At 41.7% G+C, this 20,000-nt stretch overlaps 2 protein-coding genes across 2 annotated transcripts in view; both read right to left on the bottom strand.

Moving 5' to 3' along the window:
• The window catches only part of necab2 (N-terminal EF-hand calcium binding protein 2), a 103,780-nt gene extending 100,581 nt beyond the window's left edge, over positions 1-3,199 (bottom strand). The window contains exon 1 of the mRNA XM_087797485.1: positions 2,807-3,199. Coding sequence (XP_087653611.1) covers positions 2,807-3,130 — 324 coding nt within the window. The 5' untranslated portion in view covers positions 3,131-3,199. The remainder of the gene's footprint in view (positions 1-2,806) is intronic.
• Positions 3,200-5,779: 2,580 nt separating this feature from the next.
• The window catches only part of hydin (HYDIN axonemal central pair apparatus protein), a 105,240-nt gene continuing 91,019 nt past the window's right edge, over positions 5,780-20,000 (bottom strand). The window contains exons 69-91 of the mRNA XM_087797813.1: positions 19,988-20,000; positions 18,747-18,907; positions 18,573-18,658; positions 17,534-17,762; positions 15,970-16,170; positions 15,784-15,910; positions 13,557-13,722; positions 13,353-13,500; positions 13,082-13,289; positions 12,798-13,019; positions 12,542-12,711; positions 11,511-11,709; positions 11,313-11,456; positions 11,086-11,256; positions 9,918-10,027; positions 9,591-9,813; positions 8,608-8,817; positions 8,389-8,552; positions 7,257-7,407; positions 6,950-7,180; positions 6,668-6,892; positions 6,324-6,605; positions 5,780-6,253 (exon numbers count right to left, since the gene is read on the bottom strand). The exon at positions 19,988-20,000 is cut by the window's right edge and continues 209 nt beyond it. Coding sequence (XP_087653939.1) covers positions 6,044-6,253; positions 6,324-6,605; positions 6,668-6,892; positions 6,950-7,180; positions 7,257-7,407; positions 8,389-8,552; positions 8,608-8,817; positions 9,591-9,813; positions 9,918-10,027; positions 11,086-11,256; positions 11,313-11,456; positions 11,511-11,709; positions 12,542-12,711; positions 12,798-13,019; positions 13,082-13,289; positions 13,353-13,500; positions 13,557-13,722; positions 15,784-15,910; positions 15,970-16,170; positions 17,534-17,762; positions 18,573-18,658; positions 18,747-18,907; positions 19,988-20,000 — 4,051 coding nt within the window. The 3' untranslated portion in view covers positions 5,780-6,043. The remainder of the gene's footprint in view (positions 6,254-6,323; positions 6,606-6,667; positions 6,893-6,949; positions 7,181-7,256; positions 7,408-8,388; positions 8,553-8,607; positions 8,818-9,590; positions 9,814-9,917; positions 10,028-11,085; positions 11,257-11,312; positions 11,457-11,510; positions 11,710-12,541; positions 12,712-12,797; positions 13,020-13,081; positions 13,290-13,352; positions 13,501-13,556; positions 13,723-15,783; positions 15,911-15,969; positions 16,171-17,533; positions 17,763-18,572; positions 18,659-18,746; positions 18,908-19,987) is intronic.

Raw genomic sequence — 20,000 nt, forward strand, 5'->3', positions numbered from 1 at the left:
TTGAAAGTATTTTCTGTGATTCAAGATTTTAGTTCATTTTTTTGACTCATATTTTCTTTGATTGAAGCAACTTTATGTTGAAAATATTTGTTTTATTGAAACAACTTGTTTCAAAGCTTCAAATATTATCAATTATGAATCAAATTAGAAATATTTTCATAAAGTTCAAAATACAATAAAAAAAAACATCAAACAAAGAGGAAAAATACGTCATCTGATAACATAATTAAAAAAAATATATATATATATATATATATAAAATTACAAAGATAATTTAAGAAAAAATACAACTTAAAGCGTTTCAAAAAGGTTGATACGAGAAAGAAACACAAAAAAGTATCGATCCACAACGTAAGTTGTCGTCACTTGTGTGTTCACTGGTGTGCGTTTGTCGCTAAACTCTCTAACTCACTCTTGAAATGACAAAAAATTGCTTTTGTTCACGAGTTTCTTTCAAATCAGAAAAAAAATGCAGTGGAAACTATTTTTGCGTGACTATTAGCATAATGCTAACGCTAACTCCGACATTAAACTATTTTCTACTCTTGTCTTTCACTGTATTCAAGTTTTATCTATCTATCCATCCATCTATCTGTCTATCATCCATCCATCCATCCATTCATCCATGCAACTATCCATCCCTCTCTCCATCCATCTATCCATTCCTCTCTCCATCCATCCATCTCTCCATCCATCCACCCATCCATCCATCCATCCATCCCTCTCTCCATCCATCCATCCCTCTCTCCATCCATCCATTCATCTATCCATCCACCCATCCACCCATCCCTCTCTCCATCCATCCATCCAACTATCTATCTATCTCTCTCTTCATCCATCCATCCATCCATGCATCTATCCATCCCTCTCTCCATCTATCCATCATCCATGCATCTATCCATCCATCTCTCCATACACCCATCCATCCATCCATGCACCCATCCATCCATCCCTCTCTCCATCCATCCATCCATCCATCCATCCATGCATCCATCCATCCATCCATCCATCCATCCATGCATCCATCCATCCTTGCATCCATCCATCCATCCATCCATCCATCCATCCATCCATCCTTGCATCCATCCATCCATCCATCCATCCATCCATCCATCCATCCATCCATCCATCCATCCATGCATCTATCCATCCCTCTCTCCATCTATCCATCATCCATGCATCTATCCATCCATCTCTCCATACACCCATCCATCCATCCATGCACCCATCCATCCATCCCTCTCTCCATCCATCCATCCATCCATCCATCCATCCATACATCCATCCATGCATCCATCCATCCATCCATCCATGCATCCATCCATCCATCCATCCATGCATCCATCCATCCTTGCATCCATGCATCCATGCATCCATCCATCTATTCAGTTTCTGTGATTAAAAAGTTGCAACTTCTGTTTTCTTCTTCTTCCCTCAGTCGGAGCAGCTAATGTGCTGCACTGCCCCCTGCAGGTCAGCGTCTATCAAGTGCGTCTGCTTCTCCGAGGATCCTCCGTGAACATCAGACTCAGTGACAGTCGTCGTGAAGAAGAAGAAACTTCACGACACACTTGAAGAAGTGGATCTGCCTGCAGGCGTCCAGGCGTCTCCTCAGGGACGCAGAAGCAGAGCAAACATCATCTGACGGTGAAAATATCTGAAGCTGCAGGACACGCGACGACACAGATCCTGGACCTTCAGACGCTCCAGAAACTCTACAGTTGTTGAACGAAAGCAAATAAATCACCAGAGAAAACCTCCTCCATCTTTGTTCGGCTCCCACCGACCCGACTCTCCACCCTGACACCGGTTCACCGGGGTAGCCTAATTAGCTCTCGTCTGTCCATCAATCAAAGCTCCAGGTGGAGCGACTGAGACGAGATGATCCTCAGAGAAGGTTCTGGATCTGGATATATTAAAATATATATATATATTTTTTAAATATATGTTAATATTTCATAAAGTTAAAAATACAATTGAGTAAAAGATAACATTTGTAATAATGTGATTAAATGTTTTGCTTAATCTTTGCTTAAAAAAAAAAAGGTCAAATGATTTTTCTTTTCAATTTACATCTTTTCTAAAAGGTGGATATGAAAATGAAAGTATAGAAAATATTAATAATACATTTTATTTATATCATACATTACCTCAAAGTGCTAGAAAATACAAATATATATAAAGTAATAAAATATTTTTTTCATCTTGAGGAAAATTGAGAAATATATCAATAAAAATAAGAAAAAAGATCATTAAACAAGAGTTGAAAAAAACATCATGACGAACAAAAATCTTGTTTTTTCCACGACGTTTATAATTTCTGCTGGAAAATAAAACATCAAAATCTCGATCCAGAACCAGATCCAGTTTTTATCACGATCTAAGGTTCTGATCTTTGGGCCGCATGGATTAAACGGGGCGGCCAAGTTTGGCCCCCGGGCCTGAAATGTTGCAATAAAATCAATTAATAAAACATAAACATCATTTCTTTTTTTTAACGATAATAAATGAAATAATTGATCATTAAATCGACAGAATAATATTTTCATTGTTTGACTCGCTTTGAAATCAGGATTTTCACTTTTCTGCTGACTTGCATAAAAACAACTCGACAAGTTCTTTTTCTTTTTTAAATAAATAAAATAAAATAAAATTAGGTCATCGGTTCGATTCCCGCAAAGACGAGGAAAAGCAGTCGCGTGCGTAAATGCGCACTGCACCGCGCAGGACACCCCCACACCCACCCACCCTCACACAGACACACACACACTCACACACACACTCACACACACACGGATCCACTCACGTCCAGGATGACGGAGATCCCTCTGCGAGGTTCTGGAGCGAAGAAGGTCTCCTGGGCCACCAGCACCTCCTCCCTGCTGGACGCGAACTCGCGGCTGTTCTTGTCGCTCATCTTGGTGACGATCCAGCGGACGAGCCCGTCGATCGCGCCGGGCTGGGCTCCGCTGTTTCCGGGCTGCGCTGCCGTGTCGGGCTCGCTGTCCGGTCCGGCTGCAGGTCTGGGGGGGTCGCGCTGCGGGTCCGGCTTCTCGCGAAGTTTCTGCTGTTCCTTGTTGAGCAGTTTGTGGACTCCGTCCCGACAGTAGCGCGCAGCCTGCTCACACATGCTTTTGCTGCCTCGCGCTCATGCTGCGCTCTATGGGGGAGAGAGAGGACCTCCCCCCCCCCCCCCACAGCCTCACCCCCACTCTGACATCACACCCCCCAACACTCCCACCTGCTCACACACCTCCGCTGGACACGCGCGCTCCTCCTCCTTCAACGAGAGAAAACAGAAAAAACACTGATTATAAAATAGAGATACTATAAGAAACTGAGTATGTGACCTGCTCCAGTAGAAGAACTCACATTTCTCCGAAAAGCGCTCCATAAATATAAAGTACTTAGTTACGTAAATAAAAACAAGATTCAAATAAACAATAACATTAAAAACACTTATTATAAAATATAAATAAAAGAAGAAACTGAGTATGTGACCTGCTCCAGTAGAAGAACTTACATTTCTCCGAAAAGCGCTCCATAAATATAAATTACTTAGTTACGTAAATAAAAACAAGATTCAAATAAACAATAACATTAAAAAACACTGATTATAAAATAGAGATACAATAAGAAACTTGAGTATGTGACCTGCTCCAGTAGAAGAACTCACATTTCTCCGAAAAGCGCTCCATAAATATAAATTACTTAGTTACGTAAATAAAAACAAGATTCAAATAAACAATAACATTAAAAACACTGATTATAAAATAGAGATACAATAAGAAACTTGAGTATGTGACCTGCTCCAGTAGAAGAACTCACATTTCTCCGAAAAGCGCTCCATAAATATAAATTACTTAGTTACGTAAATAAAAACAAGATTCAAATAAACAATAACATTAAAAAACACTGATTATAAAATAGAGATACAATAAGAAACTTGAGTATGTGACCTGCTCCAGTAGAAGAACTCACATTTCTCCGAAAAGCGCTCCATAAATATAAATTACTTAGTTACGTAAATAAAAACAAGATTCAAATAAACAATAACATTAAAAACACTTATTATAAAATATAAATAAAAGAAGAAACTGAGTATGTGACCTGCTCCAGTAGAAGAACTCACATTTCTCCGAAAAGCGCTCCATAAATATAAATTACTTAGTTACGTAAATAAAAACAAGATTCAAATAAACAATAACATTAAAAAACACTGATTATAAAATAGAGATACAATAAGAAACTTGAGTATGTGACCTGCTCCAGTAGAAGAACTCACATTTCTCCGAAAAGCGCTCCATAAATATAAATTACTTAGTTACGTAAATAAAAACAAGATTCAAATAAACAATAACATTAAAAACACTTATTATAAAATATAAATAAAAGAAGAAACTGAGTATGTGACCTGCTCCAGTAGAAGAACTCACATTTCTCCGAAAAGCGCTCCATAAATATAAATTACTTAGTTACGTAAATAAAAACAAGATTCAAATAAACAATAACATTAAAAAACACTGATTATAAAATAGAGATACAATAAGAAACTTGAGTATGTGACCTGCTCCAGTAGAAGAACTCACATTTCTCCGAAAAGCGCTCCATAAATATAAAGTACTTACTTACGTTAATAAATACAAGATTCAAATAAACAATAACATCAAACACACTTATAATAAAATTGGGATAAAATAAGTAAGTAAGTAAGTCATTTTTATTTGTATAGCGCTTTTCCAGACCAGGGTCACAAAGCACTTAAACAATCAAAACAATAAAGTGAGTATGTGACCTGCTACAGTAGAAGAACTCACATTTCTCCGAAAAGTGCTCCATAAATATAAATTACTTAGTTACGTAAATAAAAACAAGATTCAAATAAACAATAACATTAAAAAACACTGATTATAAAATAGAGATACAATAAGAAACTTGAGTATGTGACCTGCTCCAGTAGAAGAACTTACATTTCTCCGAAAAGCGCTCTATAAATATTAAGTACTTAGTTACGTAAATAAAAACAAGATTCAAATAAACAATAACATAAAACACACTAATTATAAAATGGGGATAAAATAAGTAAGTAAGTAATTTGTATTTATATAGCGCTTTTCCAGACCAGGGTCACAAAGCACTTAAACAATCAAAACAATAAAGTGAGTATGTGACCTGCTCCAGTAGAAGAACTCACATTTCTCCGAAAAGTGCTCCATAAATATAAAGTACTTAGTTACGTAAATAAAAACAAGATTCAAATAAACAATAACATTAAAAACACTTATTATAAAATATAAATAAAAGAAGAAACTGAGTATGTGACCTGCTCCAGTAGAAGAACTCACATTTCTCCGAAAATCACTCCATAAATATAAAGTACTTAGTTACGTAAATAAAGAATCATACAGAACAGAAACAAAAGAATAAGAATCACCAGAACATGCAGTAAATGTCATTTTTCAACAGCAAAATATCATATATATAAATAAAAGTTTATTTTGTAAATCCGTGGAATAAGCATCAGATACTTTTAAATATGAATCACAGGTCGATGAGGAATAGAGAAGAAAATGTTTTGTAACTTTTTAATCAACATTGATAGAAAAAAAAAAAAAAGCGACAAATGAAAAGTTTCAAAATAAATAATAGAACATAAAAAAACAATCATTCAAGTTACACTTACATCATTTTTAATATTGATTTTCATAACAATTAACAATAATCATTAACTTTATGAACAAAAGTTTTGAAAAATCAAAATACGAACGTGATACAAAAATCAAATTCAAATAAAGCTTTTTAAAACAATACAATTTCATTATATTGTTAAAAACTGTGAAAAACACATTCTTGGTTGAGGTGAATAAAAATATTTAAAAAAAAAAGTATAAATAAAGGAACATTTTGGGTTTATGACGTCATCAAGCCTCGTCTTAAACATGAATTATCTTCACTTCAGCTTCAACGTGACTCGGGCGCCCTCGTGTGGAGAAACAGCGCAGTCGCAGTTTCTTCTCGTTCCTCCTCCCGGTCACACCGGACTCTACGCCGATCCGGGTCGGAACCCCTTCAGGTAGTAGACCCACGTGCAAGGCTTCCTGTTGCCGTCCGAGCGCTGGCTGGAGACGGTCATCTTGCCGAACCAGGGGCCCGGGCTGTCGCCCGCCGGGGCCTCGAACGAGACCAGGATGCTCTGGCTCCGCTTGGACAGGATGGTCTCGATGCCCTTGATGGTGAAGAGCGGGTTGTCCACCTGCGGGGGGGCGGAGTTTAGAGGAGGGCGGCACCGAGGCGGGGGGGGGTCAGGGGGGCGAGGGGCTCACCTGGAAGGAGAAGCTGGTGGTCTGCGGGAAGACGTTCTTGAAGGAGATGTTGATGGTCCGCCCCGACCGGATGTTGTACGGACCCTGGGCTTTGGGGACGTGGCAGACCCCGTGCAGCGGGAAGGTGTACTCGCCGCCGGTCCCCGACGACAAGCTGAGCTGACCTTTGACCTCGCCCATCTGGTGCGGCTCGAAGCTGACGTCCACGCTGACCGTGGACCCGGCCAGGTGACCCGCCGACGCGCCCACGCAGCGGTCCACGATGAACTCGGGACAGTCCGACTGAAAGAGGAGGACCCCGGGAGTCAAGCTAAGAGGTCTCAGGTCCTCGGCCGTGGACTCACCTTGCAGGAGTACTCCGTCTTGAAGCGAGAGTAGTTCATGAACTTGACCCCGAGCGTCTGGCTGCTGCCCAGCGAGGCGCTGAAGTGGACCGTCTTCTCGGGCGGAGGCGCCAGAGCCTTCAGGACCAGGTCGTAGTGGAAGAAGCCCAGCTCGCTGCTGTAGAGGCTGAGCCGGGCCGTGGACTCGCCGGGACGGATGGGCAGGTACTCGAAGGTCATGGTGCCCTGGAAGAGGTCGGAGGTCAGCTGCGGCTTCCGGTCCCGACACAATGGACTCGTTACCTCGGCGTGCTCCGGGACGATGTAGTGAGCCGGAGCGCTGACCTCGTGACACTTGCACTCCACGTTGAGGGTGTTGGCCGAGGTCAGAGGGTTCCGGATCCGGATGCTGGCCGAGGTCTTCTTGCGCACGGAGGAGACCAGCTCGAAGGTGGCCAGGGAGCCCGAGGCCGTGGTCCTGAAGGTCACCAGGTGGAAGAGGAACTCGCCGGACTCCTCGTTGAGGAAAGACACCTGCGGACACCAGTCGCACACGTGTGAGCTGCACCTGTGACACGGACACACAACAGTGTGTAGTTGTGTGTCGCACCTTCGTGTTGTAGTTTCCTTCTCTGTAGGCGTAGAACGTGAACTTGTAGTCCTTCTTGGCAAGAGCAGGGACGTCGATGTAGTCCAGACCTTTGAGGCTCAGGGTCGTGTCGTGTTTGTCCATCTTCAGGTGGTCCATCTTCACGACAAACCTGCACACACACACACACACACACACACACACACACACACACACACACACACACACACACACACACGCACACACGCACACACGCACACAATATACAATATGATTCTCGTTTCATTGTGTGAGAGTTGAACACAAATATAAAAATAAGTTCTGAAATGTTTGTTAGCGCTTGTGCATGTGTGTGTTAGCATGTATTGGATAGCATAAGCGTATGCTAGCATCTGTGTGTGTGTGTTAGAATAAGTGTATTTTAGCATGTGTGTATGCCAGCCCATATGTGTGTTAGCAACATATACTGTGTAAGCTAGCATGTGTGTGTGTTAATATGTGCATATGTTAGCATGTATGTATGCTAGCCCATGTGTTTGTTATTATGTGTGTATATAAACATGTCTGTTAGCATGTGTGTATGCTAGCATGTGTGTTAGCATGTGTGTATGCTAGTCAATGTGTGTGCTAGCATGTGTGCATGGTAGTCCGTGTTTGTGCTAGCATGTGTGTTAACATGTGTGTGCTAGCATGTAAATTAGCATGTGTGTTAGCGTTTGTCCAAGCATGTGAGCTTGCATGTGTGTATGCTAGTCCATGTGTGTGCTAGCATGTGAGTTAGCATGTGTGTTAGCATTTGTGCTAGCATGTGAGTTAGCATTTGTGCTAGCATGTGTACAAGAATGTGTGTTAGCATGTGTGCAAGCATGTGTGCTAGCATGTGAGCTAGCATGTGTGTGCTAACATGTGAGTTAGCATATCTGTTATCATTTGTGCTAGCATGTGAGTTATCATGTGTGTTAGCACGCATGTATGCTAGTCCCTGTGTGTGCTAGCATGTGAGCTAGCATGTGTGCTAGCATGTGTGCTAGCATGTGAGCTAGCATGTGTGCTAGCAGGTGTGTTAGCATGTGTGCTAGCATGTGAGCTAGCATGTGTCTGCTAACATGTGAGTTAGCATATGTGTTAGCATTTGTGCTAGCATGTGAGCTACCTCTGCTGCTTGGTGAGCCAGTTGACGACAGGCAGCAGCTCCTCGTGCTCAGTCTTAGCAGGAAGTTCCCTCATGATGGTGGTTTCAGGTTCTGGAGCTTCAGCGAGTCCCAGCAGCAGGAACAACATCCCGGTGCCGTCAGGGAAGGAGAAGAAGAGCGAGCCCTGAGGAGGAGAACGTCAACACTGCAGTCCGAACATCAGGTCCAGCAGCACATACGTGGTCTCTCTTCCCGTCCAGGCTCATGGTCAGAGGTTTGTAGGTGATCTCGTAGTTCCTGGTCTGGTTGGGTTCCAGCATCAGGGACGGGGCGCCCCTCCACTGACCCCCCTCCAGCATGGGCCGGATGGTGCAGGGCTGGTTGGTGGGGTTGGTGACCGACACCAGCTGGTGGTGGATCCCTCGCACAGGGCAGATGAAGTTGACCACCTGAGCAGGTGAAGACACTTCCTGTCAATCATCTCGTCCTCATGATGACTCATGTTTTATGAAAGTTCATCAGTGTCAGCAGAATTTTTATAGTATAGTATTTAAGCATTTTTTATTGGTAAAGTATTCGGTCTTTTAAGCAATACATTCATTTTGAATAATTACATTCAGTATATATTGATTTATTAAAATGGTTATTAAATCAAATTAAATCATTTCTAGTTTAAAAAGTTTCATTCTTTAAAAAACAAAAATAATTAAATTGAAAAAAATGACAAAAAAGTAATGATTTATTTTCCACATAGAGTTTGAATGAAGTTGATTTTGGTTTTATTGAATATTTTATTGAATAATTTAATTAAATAATTTGTTAATTTATTTTAAAATGTAATTTAAAAGACACTTAGACTTTGATACCTGAAGTATTTCCATTCTAAATTCAATATTATTTAAATTTGATATCAAATTCAATTAAAATTAAAAAATGTAAAAGCCTAAAAATTAAAATATTTATTTATAATATATTAGAATACATTTATTTTGAAAATATGTAAAAGATGTAATTATATATTTTTTTAAACAAAAGAAAAGCAACTATTCATTAAAGAAATGATAGAATATAAATGTAATAATTCAAAGCTTAAAAACGACCAACATTAAAGGATGTTTCTATTTAAACTGTTAAATTCAACTTAATAATCTAGTGCACACACGTCAATACAATCCTGACCAATCACAGGCGACAATGCCTTCAGGTGAGGCTGAACAGGTACCTCTCTGTTGGTGGTGGCCGTGATGCAGGACGCCGTCACGGTGAAGGCCACCGGCGAGGAGAATCCTTCCACGTGACACGACAGGTTCTCGAACCTGATGTCGCTGCTCAGCTGCACGGGAGCGAACGTGACCTCGAAGGTGATCTCCTTCCCCGGAGAGATGTAGCCCTTCAGCGGCTCCACGGACAGCTCCGCCGGGAAGTTGTCGCTTTTCCACCGGAACCTGTAGGAAGTGGTTCAGAAGAAGTTTTTATGAAACTTTTTTCTTGAAGTTCTCTGCGGCAGAGGAGAGCGAGCCGGCCTGTGATTGGTCGGATCGTAACTCACTTGGCTCCGATGTCTCCGACGTTCATCATAACCAGTTTCTTCTTGATCCTGCAGTGCTGGACGACTGCTCCGAAGGGAAGGTGGTTCACATCCAACTGGACCTCAACACCCTTTAAGACGAGTCAGAGGAGATGATGAAGATGATGATGATGATGATGATGATGATGATGATGATGATGATGATGATGATGATGATGATGATGATGAAAATAAGGATGAAGATGATGATGATAAAGAAGAAGATGATGATGAAGATGAAGATTATAAAGAAGAAGTTGATGATGAAGATGATGATGATGATGATGATGATAATGATGATGAAGATGATAAAGAAGGAGTTGATGATGAAGATGAAGATGATGATGATGATGATGATGATGATGATGATGATGATAATGATGATGAAGATGAAGATGATAAAGAAGGAGTTGATGATGATGATAAAGAAGAAGATGATGATGAAGATGAAGATTATAAAGAAGAAGATGATGATGATGATGATTATGATGATGAAGATGAAGATGATAAAGAAGGAGTTGTGGTGATGATAAAGAAGAAGATGATGATGATGATGATGATGATGATGATGATGATGATGAAGATGATAAAGAAGAAGTTGATGAAGATGAAGATGATGATGATAAAGAAGATGATGATGATGATGAAGATAAAGAAGATGATGATAAGGATAAAGAACATGATGATAAGGATAAAGAAGAAGATGATGATGAAGATAAAGCTGATGATGAAGATAAAAGATGAGGAGGAGGATAAAGAAGAAAATTGATGATGAAGATAAAGAAGAAAATGATGATGAAGATAAAGAGGAAGAAGATGATAAAGATAAAGAAGAAGATGATGATAAGGATAAAGAGGAAGATGAAGATGAAGATAAAGATGATGAAGAAGATAAAGATGATGATGAAGATAAAAGATGATGATGAGGATAAAGAAGAAGGTGATGATGAAGATAAAGAAGAAGGTGATGATGAAGATAAAGCAGAAGATAAAGCAGAAACTGTTTATCAAGTTGATAAAGAAGAGGATACATATCATGAAAATGATGAAGAAGATGAAGTTAAGGATGAAGGTGAAGATTATGATTAAGATGATGATGAAGATGAAGATACAAAAGAGTAAGATGAAGATGAAGATGTTCTACACAGACCTGGCTGCGGCCCTGGATGGAGAACAGAGGTAGAAGAAGACCACAGAACTCTCCCTGCAGCTCTGCACTGAAGGCAGGAACGTGCTGTCGAGGCGAGAAGGACACGTCGATGCTGCAGGTTCCTCCGCGAGCATTCAGGACCACGTCGCCCATCGGGCTGAAGGACAGATCCTGAGGAGCACACAATTGTGGATGGACTGCAGGAGAAGAAAGGAAGAGAGTCTCACCTTGATGTCCAGCCTCGAGTCCAGGATCAGCTTGAGAGGAAGGTCCAGGAGGCTATGGTTGCTGAGGACGGCCTTCCTCCTCACACTCTGACCCACCATCGAGCCCAGCTTGATGACCTTCTGCTTCGGCTCGTCCACCTCCAGCTGATCACACACACACTCAGTTCCATGTTCCATTGGTCAGGTCTGTCTGCTCACCTTCATCTCAAAACCTTGTCCCAGGATGTCCACCTCCCGGGTGACGCAGCTGTGCAGGATGAAGGTGAGGGTCTCGTGGTAGCGGCGGACCTGGTCCGGGTAGAAGGTGATGGGGATCTCCATCACTGCTCCGGGGGACAACACGTCCGGCTGGAAGCCCACCTTCAGGAACGACGTGCTCCGGAACTGGCACTGAATACTGAGGAGAAGTTTGATCAGAGGTGTTGATCCAGAGGGTCTAGAAGAGTTCCTGGACTACAGTTAGACTACTCACGTATTTGTGTGTGTGTGTGTGTGTGTGTGTGTTAGCATGTGTCTATGCTAGACCACGTGTATGTGGTAGCATGTGTGTATGCTAGCATGTGTGTATACTAGCATGTGTGTATACTAGCATGTGAGTTTTTGCATGTTTGTATGCTAGCCAACATGTATGTTAGTATGTTTGTATACAATTATGTGTGTGTGTTAGAATGTGGGTTAGCATGTGTGCATGCTAGCCGATGTGTGTGTTAGCATATGTGTGTGCTAGCATGTGTGTGTGCTAGCCCATGCTCATGTAAGCTTGTGTATATGCTAGCAAGTGTGTGTGTTAACACCATGTAAGGTAGCATGCGTACGTGTTTGCATGTGAGTTAGCATGTGTGTTCTATCATGTGTGTTAGCATGTGTGTTAGCAGGTGTATGTGGTAGTACGTGAGTTAGCATGTGTGCTAGCATGTGAGTTAGAACGTCTATCTGTTAGCATCTGAGTTAGGATGTGTTAGCATGTGAGTTAGCATGTGTTCTAGCATGTGTGTTAGCATGTGTGTTAGCAGGTGTATGTGGTAGTATGTGAGTTAGCATGTGTGCTAGCATGTCATTTAGCATGTGTGCTAGCATGTCATTTAGCATGTGTGCTAGCATGTGAGTTAGAATGTCTGTCTGTTAGCATGTGAGTTAGCATGTGAGTTAGGATGTGTATGTGTTAGCATGTGAGTTAGCATGTGACAGGCAGCAGCTCCTCGTGCTCCGTCCCAGCAGGAAGTTCTCACCTGATGTCCTTCTTGTCTCTGTTGCAGATGCTGAGCGAGGTGGTCGGAGGATTCATGCCGTGACGGAACAAGAAGCACTTCCCGAAGTTAAACCTGGTGAAGGAGAACTCCAGACCGGGTTCTTCGCCTCGACCCCTCAGCAGGAAGGTGAACCTTGGTCCGTGCTGCACCTGAGAGTGACCACAGTGTCAACTGGACGCACGTGAACCTGAACTCACCTGGTAAACCCTTGAAGATGAAGCGTTCTTCGTCTCACCTTCACGTTGAGCTTGACGTCTTGGACGCTGCAGACGTTCTGCGGCGAGAAAGTGAGCGACACCGACTTCTGCGCCGCCACGTCGATGTGCAGGTACGTGGGTTTGGCCTCCAGGAACTCCAGCTGAGCGGCCGGACCCAGCAGCTCCACCTCCAGCTCCAGGCTGCACCGGGCCATGTTGGACACCAGGATCTCGAAGGCGGCCTGCTCCGACACCCCGACCTGGCGTGGAGAGACGGAACCGTCAGTGACCCGAGAGCATCGTCCAAATCTCCCCACCCGACCTTTCCGAAGTCCAGGGTGTCCGGGGTGCCCGGGGCGACCTCCCTCAGGTCACCCTCCGGGTTCTGCACTTGGACGCAGGTGTTCATGGCGAAGCAGTCGGCCTTGACCGGCAGAACGATGGGCTGCGACCTTTTCTTCACCTTGATGACCAGCCGGAAGTTGACGTGACCCTCCTGGGTCGCCGTGAAGGTCACCAGCAGAGGCAGCCTGCGGCCAAAAAAAGGCCAGACTCGTCAGAACCTGACGCACATCCAAGCCGGAGTGACCCACCTCTCTCTGGGCCCCACCGTCCCGCTCATGGGCTCCAGACCCAGGCGGTCATGCTGCTTGTCGCAGACGAGCGAAGACTCCGTCACCGAGAAGTTCAGCGGCTCGTCCTCCGCGTTCACCAGACACATGGTCTTCTCCACCGCGCAGCCTGAGGACGACGGACACGTTGAGCTCCTGACACGTTCATCTTCCACCGTCACCTACCGACGACTCGCTCTCCGAAGTCCAGGTGAGGCTTCTCCAGGTACACCATGGGCTCTCTGGTGCTGCCCACGCACAGGAAGGGGAAGGAGAGCGAGAGGCTCTCGATGGTGAAGCTCCAGAGAGACTCCACCATGTCCAGATGTTTGGCCAGATACTGGAAACACATCTGGACAAAAGACTAAGGTTTCAGGACATGATGCTCTTTTATGGTTTATATTTCAATAAAGTTTGGATAAAATAAAAATCATTACTTTTTTACAATTAACATGCAAATATTCACAGCGTTTGTTCATTTTTGTGTTGAAATTAAACTTCTGGCCACTAGATGGTAGCAGTCTTTACGTCGTCCAAAGTTAAATTTGCAAGATCCCGACTGAGAACGAGAGGATACAGGGTCCAGCAGCATTTTACGGTTTGTTTTTAAAAACTAAAACTTAAAAAAAAAATAGAAAATCGTTTTACAATTAAATATTGTCACAGCGTTTGTAAATTACGGTTTTGCAATTAAACTCCTGGCCACTAGATGGCAGCAGTCACAACATCATAAGCAGCCAAAGGAACAATGAAATCCTGCAAGATCCCGGCGATGACTGAGGACGAGAGGATACAGTGACTCCAGCAGCTTTTAAAAGCTGATGTTTGGACATATTTTGGTTTGAAAACAAATGAAATCAGTTACGACTTCATCAAGAGTCATGTGGTCTGTAAATACTGCAACACCAGAGTCAAGTACTGGACAATACTACACATACTGTATATACTTGTTACTACACTATCACAACACCAGAGTCAAGTACTGGACAATACTACACATATATACTTGTTACTACATTATCACAACACCAGAGTCAAGTACTGGACAATACTACACATATATACTTGTTACTACATTATCACAACACCAGAGTCAAGTACTCGACAATACTACACATATATACTTGTTACTACACTATCACAACACCAGAGTCAAGTACTCGACAATACTACACATATATACTTGTTACTACATTATCACAACACCAGAGTCAAGTACTCGACAATACTACACATATATACTTGTTACTACACTATCACAACACCAGAGTCAAGTACTCGACAATACTACACATATATACTTGTTACTACATTATCACAACACCAGAGTCAAGTACTGGATAATACTACACATATATACTTGTTACTACACTATCACAACACCAGAGTCAAGTACTCGACAATACTACACATATATACTTGTTACTACATTATCACAACACCAGAGTCAAGTACTGGACAATACTACACATATATACTTGTTACTACATTATCACAACACCAGAGTCAAGTACTGGACAATACTACACATATATACTTGTTAGTACACTATCACAACACCAGAGTCAAGTACTCGACAATACTACACATATATACTTGTTACTATACTATCACAACACCAGAGTCAAGTACTAGACAATACTACACATATATACTTGTTACTACAGTATCACAACACCAGAGTCAAGTACTAGACAATACTACACATATATACTTGTTACTATACTATCACAACACCAGAGTCAAGTACTAGACAATACTACACATATATACTTGTTACTATACTATCACAACACCAGAGTCAAGTACTCGACAATACTACACATATATACTTGTTACTATACTATCACAACACCAGAGTCAAGTACTAGACAATACTACACATATATACTTGTTACTACAGTATCACAACACCAGAGTCAAGTACTAGACAATACTACACATATATACTTGTTACTACAGTATCACAACACCAGAGTCAAGTACTAGACTATCACTTTATATCATATCGTCGCCGTTGTATCGTACCATATGTATCTTGTCCTTTTCAATCGGGTAAATAAAAAAGTTGAGACTCAAAAAATTGTATTTAAAACACTTTAAACACTAAATTTAAGTTTTTCGACGATTGATGTCATCTTTTTTTTTGGCCATATTCTTGGTAAGAAGTATTTTTGAAATATTTTGATTGACTAGAACTTGCTTCTTTTTTTAAATTAGCGAGAGTCTGTTTTCCATTGTTTTTAAAAAAGTAAAGCAAGAGAAAGATCCTCAAAAGCAGGCAGGCAAGAGGCGGAAATTCAACTTATTTCCATAAGAGAGGGATTTCTGTCACCATAATTAACTGAATGAACAGATGGTTGCGGGTACGAGTCTAGCATCAAATGATCAATCCTCGTTACTTCCTGCTCACCTCCATCTTCTTGCCCGGCAGAACGGTGCCGGTGGGCGTGAGGCAGAAGAAGAGGCTCTCGCCGGTGTCCCTGGTCTTCCACTTGAAGGTGAAGGGTTTGCTGGTCGGGTTCACCACGTTGAAGCTCCTGCAGGGAGCACAGATGTTCAGCTCTGGAGGTGCGAGGGTGCGGCTCGGGGGTCGGACCTGGTGATGGGCGCCGAGAAACCCACGGCCGTGAACTCCACGACCCGGGTGTCCGGGTCCAGGTGGCAGTTGAACGCCGGGTTGCGGCGGTTGTCGCTGAGGTAACCACAGTCCTCCAGGTCGAAGTGACAGTGAGGCAGGAGGCAGCGCCCGGAGACGGAGATGAAGGGAGGCTCGTCCTCGCTCTGAAGGTTTGGAATACTGGAGGAGAAGAGAGTGAAGCTTTTTCTGGACGGGAGTGGATTTTTTAAAATTAAAAATATAGTTTTTCTTATAAAAGCAACTGAAGACACACTTTCTGTTACTCACCACCATCTTCATCATCATCATCATCATCATCATCTCCACCATCTTCATCATCTCCATCATCATCATCTCCACCATCATCATCTCCACCATCATCATCATCATCATCATCATCATCATCATCATCATCACCACCATCTTCATCATCATCATCATCATCATCATCTCCACCATCTTCATCATCTCCATCATCATCATCTCCACCATCATCATCTCCACCATCATCATCATCATCATCATCATCATCATCATCATCACCACCATCTTCATCATCATCATCATCTCCACCATCATCATCTCCACCATCATCATCATCATCATCATCATCATCATCACCATCATCATCATCTCCACCATCATCATCATCATCATCACCATCATCATCTTCACCATCATCATCATCTTCACCATCTTCATCATCTTCACCATCTTCATCATCTTCATCATCTCCATCATCATCATCTTCATCATCTTCATCATCTTCATCATCATCATCTCCATCATCTTCATCATCTTCACCATCATCATCATCTTCACCATCTCCATCATCATCATCTCCACCATCATCATCTTCACCATCTTCATCATCTTCATCATCTCCATCATCATCATCTTCATCATCTTCATCATCTTCATCTCCATCATCTTCATCATCTTCACCATCATCATCATCATCATCATCTCCACCATCTTCATCATCATCATCATCATCATCATATCCACCATCATCATCATCACCATCATCATCTTCACCATCTTCATCATCTCCATCATCATCATCTTCATCATCTTCACCATCATCATCATCATCTCCATCATCATCATCATCATATCCACCATCATCATCATCACCATCATCATCTTCATCATCTCCATCATCATCATCTTCATCATCATCATCATCTCCACCATCATCATCTCCACCATCTTCATCATCATCATCATCATCTCCACCATCATCATCATCATCACCATCATCATCTTCACCATCTTCATCATCTCCATCATCATCATCTTCATCATCTTCACCATCAACATCATCATCTCCACCATCATCATCATCATCTCCACCATCATCATCATCTCCATCATCATCATCATCATCATCATCATCATCACCATCTTCATCATCTCCATCATCATCATCTCCACCATCATCATCATCATCATCATCATCATCATCATCTCCACCATCATCATCATCATCATCATCATCATCATCATCTTCATCATCTTCATCTTCATCTTCATCATGTACCTGCACAGCAACATGCCCTGGAAACGAGTGACCTCCAGCGGAGAGAAGCGAACAGTGAAGGTCTGTTCGGCCCCCGGCGGCACTGATCCGACGCTGGGCTCTACGCTGAAGGGGGGCAGCTCGGGGTTCCCCATCAGAAGAGTCATGACGCTGGCCAGAGCGCTGCTGGGTCTGTCGCCCGCCATCATGCGACCCAGGCTGCTCTGCGGGCGAGGAGTCATGGTCCCGTCTGGCAAATACAATTAAAACAACCCGTGAAAAAAAAACGACTAGTTGAAAACACGCTCACTTACAACTAACAACACTCTCCCACTCCCTCTCATAGAACTCAGAACTGCGGCTGCGTACGTTAAGTGGGGAAATAAAAATAGTTTTGCACCAACACATTTGTAATTTACTGTATTTTTGTATAAGGTGCACTAAAGATCCTTTTATTTTCTCAAAAATCCACAGAGCTACGGAGCCTTAGAGTCAACACTGCACTCAATGCACCTCATGTGTGAAGAGAGGTTCCTAATACTGCGCCTCAAATTCACAAACATGTTCTTCTGCAGACAGTAACTTTAACGGTGTGTGTGTGACGCTGAAATCTACCCAACCGTGTTGCGTTCAAAGACAGCTTGTGAATAGGAAACGATTGTGTATTAAAGGGACATGTTTCCACCAGGGTTAGCATGCTACGCTAACGTAGGAACTCATTTTCCTCCACAAACTTCCAAGGATTTGAACGTCATCACGAACACGTACTTCATCGTGAAGATCTTCTTCAACCTCAGGTGAGTTATTGTAAGTGTGTGTCTGCTGCAGTGGTTCACTACCGTAGTGACACTTATATGAGTGCAACACAACTTTTTATTCCTCACTTGATGATCTAAGAAAGAGTTCTGATCAGTTACCATCATTTCAATTGTTGCCATTAGAAGATGTTTCAGTTTCATCTTAACTAGAATAACATTCATCTTTCAATCATTCTTACTTTAACTTTCTAAAGTTTGGAGACATTTTTGACTCAACAAAACGCATTCTTCCGGATCAGTACCTCCTTGGTTCTGGTTGCTGCTGGAGCCCATGTGGACCTGCCAGTAGAAGTCCAGTCTCACGTTGCCGCGATTGGTCATCTGCATTCTGGACGAGAGAGAGAGAGAGAGAGAGAGTGATGTCACCGCCCGTGATGTCATCGACGTCACATGACAGCTCTGGTCACGTGACTCACTCGTGGATCCTGCTCTGGTACAACATGGTGTCTTTGAAGTGGACCGAGTCGCTGCCGAACTTGAACTTGGCGAAGTCGCACACGGCGCTGACCCGCAGGTCCAGCTCCAGCTTGGACCCGGCCAGCGGCGTGCAGGCGGGCTCGGGGTCCACCTCGATCACCTGCGGGGCGACAATTGGTTACCCCAAAAATATAACAATATAATATCAATTATTAATAAAAACAATATAAATATTTCGACTTTAAAGATCCTTATTCAGGTTTTAATTTGGTAAAAATATGAGGTTGAATCCAGATTAAAAAAATGTTAAATTATTATTTTTAATAAAGAAAAAGCATTTTACTGCACAAGATATAGAGAAGTTTAATAATTATATAATAAGTTTAATAATTCCAAAGTATTTCAATCTTTTGAAAGTTAGTAAAATAGAATAATAAATAATAAATAATAAATAATAAATAATACATAATACATAATACATAATAAATAATAAATAATAAATAATAAATAATAAATAATAAATAATAAATAATAAATAATAAATAATAAATAATAAATAATACAGAAATTGAACGATGAAGTTTATAATCGTGTTCTATTGAGTCTGTAAATAAATGTATGTTTAATCCACACAAAAAAATGAAATAAAAAAAGAAAATCTGTAGAAAAAGTCTTTAATATATAATATTAAAGTTAAGTTAGTTAAGTTAAGTTAAGTTAAATGTACAATAATTAACCTCCTGGCTTCTATCAATACATATGCAGTGGTGGAGGTCGTTCACCTTGACCAAGAGACAACACAAGGGATACCACAAACACATTTGTATTCAGGCTTTTGGGTCACCATGACCCGGATACAACACAAGGGATACCACAAACACATTTGTTTTCAGGCCTTCGGGTCACCTTGACCAAGAGACAACACAAGGGTGTTTTGGATGAACCCTTTTGACCCCAAATAATCTCTGTGAATGAGTGAGTAATAAAAATACATAAATATAAATGTTTAATAATTGATTATTGTCAAGTTTATAATCTGATCGTCATCGAAACTAGAGAAAAAATAAAGTTTTTAAAAGGTTAAAAAAATCTAAAAGTATGTCCACTTTTTTTTACCCAGAATATGAAAATTCCCCCAAAATTCAAATCAAATTTTTGGATTTTTTTTCCCTTTGGATTCCAGTTTTTTCTTTTTTTTAAATGACCTTTTGACCCTGACGTCCAGGAACAGAACCCTCACCTTGGTCTGCAGC

Source organism: Callionymus lyra, chromosome 8, assembly GCF_982586985.1.
Source record: "Callionymus lyra chromosome 8, fCalLyr1.hap1.1, whole genome shotgun sequence".
Lineage (NCBI taxonomy): Eukaryota > Metazoa > Chordata > Actinopteri > Syngnathiformes > Callionymidae > Callionymus > Callionymus lyra.